Source organism: Bos indicus x Bos taurus, chromosome 26 (assembly GCF_003369695.1).
Source record: "Bos indicus x Bos taurus breed Angus x Brahman F1 hybrid chromosome 26, Bos_hybrid_MaternalHap_v2.0, whole genome shotgun sequence".
Taxonomy (NCBI): Eukaryota; Metazoa; Chordata; class Mammalia; order Artiodactyla; family Bovidae; genus Bos; species Bos indicus x Bos taurus.
The window spans coordinates 35,611,509-35,616,612 of record NC_040101.1 but is presented as its reverse complement, the minus strand read 5'-3'; the positions used below and the strand labels follow the sequence as shown (position 1 = coordinate 35,616,612).

The 5,104-nt window shown below is 40.6% G+C and overlaps 1 protein-coding gene across 1 annotated transcript in view; it reads left to right on the top strand.

Annotated features, from left to right (window-relative positions):
* Positions 1-87: 87 nt before the first annotated feature.
* Positions 88-5,104, top strand: part of TBC1D12 (TBC1 domain family member 12) — a 119,493-nt gene continuing 114,476 nt past the window's right edge. Inside the window, exon 1 of the mRNA XM_027529260.1 lies at positions 88-134. Coding sequence (XP_027385061.1) covers positions 103-134 — 32 coding nt within the window. The 5' untranslated portion in view covers positions 88-102. The remainder of the gene's footprint in view (positions 135-5,104) is intronic.

Genomic DNA, 5,104 nt, shown 5'->3' with positions numbered 1-5,104 from the left:
CCCATCCTCCACCGCCGGAAATGGGGGCGGGATTTCCGTAGACAGGGGCTGTCGTGCGCCCTCTCGCGGCCGTGGGCCGACGGCGCCCCGGAGTGCACGCTCATGGCGGCGCATGGCACTGTGAATCACCAGAGGTGGGTAATCAGCGGTCTCTCTACAGGGTCTCTGAATTTTTGACTCCTGCCCAATTTCCTTGCAGTTCTTCAGGAAATTGGGCTCTTCTCAGAACGAGAGGATCTGAGTTTTTCAATCATCTTCCTGTATTTTGTACCTCTTCTCATGTTTAGCTTGTTATACGATATAGCTCGTCTCATCCTTCTATTATAAATACTGATTTTTGTGCGACAGAGAAGAGCTTATTTCACTTGTGAAATACCTGCCCCTTGACAGGTTCTCTGGGCGAGTTTGTGGAATGGCTAATGATTTCTCATGAGTTCCAACACTCAAAAATCTATGATTATTAATGTTTTATTTTGAAACCTTTTTTGCTTTAATTTAACCACTGCTTGATAAACAGTTATATCAGTGAGATTCATCTGCATTTCAGTTTTTTATAACTATAACTTTTCTGTAAATTCTACTGTCTCCTTAGTAATTCCTCCGAAGTCATTAGTTTTAACAGGAAGATTTATGCATTGCAAAAATAACTGTGTTTTTCAAAATGTCTTTAAAGACTTTTTTTTCATGAATAAATTTAAGAATTCTGCTTTAGTTTTTTTTCTTGTGTTTGTTTTTAAAGTCTGCAATTCTGAGAACATCCTGACAGTCTGGCCTAGCAGTCCTGACCTAGAGAGGAAAAGCCGGTAGAAGCTCCAAAGAATCTGAGCTCCCTTGTAGGTGCTGGTCTTACAGAGACTGAGAAGAAACCTTTCAGTTTCTGGATCCCAGTTTAGAGCCAAGAATCCCATTCTATCCAGAACTCTTCTTTCCCTCTCTTCCAACTTCCTCAATTTCCCCACTGCTCTCCTTTACACACATTCTTAGAGACAGCAGAACCTGTCCTACTGGAGTATTACTTCATCAAACAAATTGAAAACATTAGCCTGTGCTCTTCCCAAGAGTCTGAATTCCTTCTCAAACATAATGATTTATCTGTGGTCACTCCCGTCCTTTTAGCCTCTTGTCCAGTCTCTCCAAGGATGAGGCATCTCCATTTCAGTTCAAAATGAACTTCTCCCAGCTTCATCACACGCCATGTATCACTATCCCTGCTCTCTATTTCCCTCCCTAGTGCATCTTTCCCCTTGGCTGATTAATATATGCAAATCTCTTCCATCCTTCATTTTTTCCCTGATGACTTCTCCTTTTAATTGCTGTTTTATTTCCCTCATTGTCTGGTTGTCTTTACTTCAAAAAAAAAAGGAAAGAAAAAGAAAAAAACTATATTTCTCTTGGTATCTCCACTTCATCTTCTCTGTTATCACAGCCCAAGCCTGTGCTAGCTTTTTTAAGAATTAGGTCATACTCTTGGCCCATTTTAAGTTTATAATCAACTAAAAATCTTTGGATCATTTTTAAGCACTTGTTGCCAAGCTAATCTTTCCCATCTTGATTTTGAGCAATCTGTCATTTAAACACAAACTTAACAAATGGAAGTTTACATGATTCCTACTAATGTAATCTGGTTTCTCAGTTACGTCACCCCCAGCTTCGTGTCATTCCCATTCACTCAATCCACACTAAGCTCAGTTTGGGCTGGATCCTCTTGGATCTTCCATAGCTTTCCTGAATACCTGGACTAAGAGGGGTCACTGGGCTACCCCATACTAACTTCACAGGGATTGTACCCAGAGGTTCCTGTGAACCCTTTTGAGATCCTGCCCATAATATTCTACTGTAACTGCTCTCAATAAGATCACCAAGAATCTCCCAAGTAATGTGAAATTTTTTAAGTGTTCACTGAATTACATTATTTCTTTTTTAACCTCACTATATCTCTCTGCTGCAGTTTTCCTTTCTCACATTAGAATTTTGACTCTCTTGGCTCCCTTAACAGCCTCTTTACCAGCTTCTCCTCCTACCTTCATTCCTTCGTCCTCCTGCCTCTTCAATGTAGGTTACTCTCAGGGTCCCACTCCTGACCCACCTTTCTACTTCTCTTTTTGTTCTGCTTGCTCTTCTGGTGTGATCTCATCCATCTACCTAATGCACAGAGATTCCTAAACCTTATGTCTGTGACACCTATATGAAGATGTAATGATTGGACTCACTGTGTACAGTAGGTAAAGTGAAATGTCTGCCTCTCGAGAGATGTTTCTTTATGACTCCACTTAATAGATTCTATATGGACTGAATGTCCCTGTGCACACATGTGGTATATAAAACTTAACTGTACTGAAGATTATTTTTATCATTAAAAACATTGTTTACTCTTGTTTAAAAAAAATTTTTTAAGCAAGGTCACACAGAGCAAATAATTTATATTGTGGGTCATCAGGAAATTAGGCTAAAATAGCTAATAATAATAATTATAACTAATGATTAATTATTCAATTTAAAATTGTTAACCCAAAAATCTAAATAACAAAAAATAATAGTGTAGCAGATACTGTCATCCCATTGACCTCCTCTCAGCACTTCCCACTCAATACATGCAACTTTTAACCTGAGGAGTTTTTCTCAACCCCTCCAGGGCAGTCAAGAAGCACCAAGGACCCTGAGAGCAGTCTTCAACCAATGACACTTGAAAACTGAAGGATAAATACATATGCCAAGTGTGGTAGGCTGAAGAATATCCTCTGAAGATATCAGGCCCTGAAACTGGTGAATTTTGTGTTTTAGAGCCAAAGGTATGATTAAGGATCTTGAGATAGGGAGATGATTCTGGACTGTCCAGGTAGGCCCTAAATGCAATCACATGTATTCTTAGGGAAACTAGGCAGAGGGGGATTTCACGCAGATGGAAGAGGAGGAGACATTGTGGCCACAGAAGCGGACAGCGCAGTGATGTAACCACAAGTCAAGGAGAGCCAGCAGCCACCAGAAGCAGGAAGAGGCAAGGAGCAGACTGTCCCGTGGAGCCTCTGGAGGCAGGATGGCCCTGCTGACTGCATGATTCCAGGGATACTGATTTCGAACTTTTGGCCTCTAGACCTGTGAGAGAATAAGTTTTCATTGTTTTCAGCTACCAAATTTGTGGTGATTGTCACAGTGACCACAGAACACTAATATACCAATATTTATACCCATAAGTACACCGATGTCCTCACTTCTCAAAAGCAGAACAACTCTGAGGCATCTTCTGTTGTCTCCAGGAGTCTGCAGCAGAGTTGAGCCCTACCTTTAGGGTTACCCACCCATCAGCCTACTCTGTTATTGACTTTCTCTTCTCAGTCTCGCTTGCTTATTCTTCCATCAGTGGTTCCAGGTCTCTCCTTCAATACAAACCACATACTCTCAAATCCTTCTGTATGAGTTTCTTGGAGTTGCTATAACAAAGTACCATAAACTGTGTGGCTTATAACAAAAAAAATTTATTCTCACAGTTCTGGAGGCCAGAAGTTGGAAATACAATAAAGGTGTTGATTCAGTTGGTTCCTCTTCAGGCCTCTGAGAAGTCTGTTTCATGCTTCTTTCCTAGCTTTTGGTGATGGCTGGCAATTCATGGCATTCTCTGGTTTGTAAATGCATCTCTCCTATCTCTGCCTCCATCTTTACATAGCATTCTCCCCTGTCTCTGTGTCTTCATGTGGCCATCTTCCCCTCATGTAAGAACACTAGTTATATTGGATCAAGGACCCAGTTTCATGACATTATCACAACTTGGTAACATCTGTAAAGATCCTATGCCCAAATAAAGTCACATTTCTACATACTGGGGATAAGAATTATAACATCTTTTGTAAGGCACATACTTCAACTCATAACACCTTGACTCAGTGTCAAATTTGGGGACCCCTAACCTAAGACAATTATCACTTAATAAGCATTTTTATTTCCAAAGCATAAGCATTTTTATTTCCCTAAATATAATTATTTTTCTTCAGTAATCTTATGATATTGTGTCTATTTCAAAGTTAATAAATCTGAGGATTAGATATTATGGTGTAGTCAAGTCTGTGTTTTACCAGGCAGGAAATGTAATAAGATGCCAGTTCTACCAGTGGGAGTGGTTTTCAGCAAAAGAGATCAAATACCTTAAGCTTTTTCTTTTTCCCCCCCTCATCTGCAATATTATAGATCAGGAAACAAAGAGGGATTTTCCTAGGGTTGTGATAATCTTTTCTATTTGAGATTTTGTTGATAAATTTAATGTCTAAGACCTGATGTTTCCTCTTTCTTTACTTGAATTGTCTGTTCAGAGCCACTCTTGTTTATTCATTGCTTTCCAGAATCTTTGGGGAAGGGGGAGTAGACTCCACACACAAAGTCATGTCCAGTTTCTGATAATCCCTTTGGCAGCAATAGTTGCTCACTCTCTGTACCAGCCTCTGCTAGGAGCTCTCTGTGAAAGAGTGTTCTACAAAACAAGGACACATTGTCTCTGCCTCTATTCTAAAGCTGCTGGTAAGTACCCTGCACAGGGAAGAGACCATAAGATGAAACTAACATCTTAGATACCTTGTATATCACAATGTGCCCCGGCTTATTCTAATATTCTCTACTTCATCTTTCACCAAAGGCCAAGTCCTTTCTCTGATTACAAGTTTGGAAATACTTCCACTTACGGGCTTATCCACATATAGTCCCAAAACCTGCTTAGGTGGCATTTATGCTTCTGATTGCTTCCCTTCCTTTTATAAGCTGATACTGCTGATTATTATTTTTTAATTATTTATTTGGCTGTACCCAGAGTTGTGGGCTTCCCAGGTGGCACTACTGGTAAAGAATCTGCCTGCCAGTGCCTGAGACTCAAGAGACCTGCATTCTATTCCTGGGTCAGGAAGATCCCCTGGAGAAGGAAATGGCAACCCACTCTAGTATTCTTGCCTAGAAAATTCCATGGACAGAAGATCCTGGTGGGCTACAGTCCATGGTGTCGTGAAGAGTCGGACACGACTGAGCACACACACACATTCTACATACCCCGTCTTAGTTGCAGCAGGTGGCAGCTTCTATCTTCGTTTGCAGCTTGTGGGATCTTTAGTTGATTAGTTGCGGCATT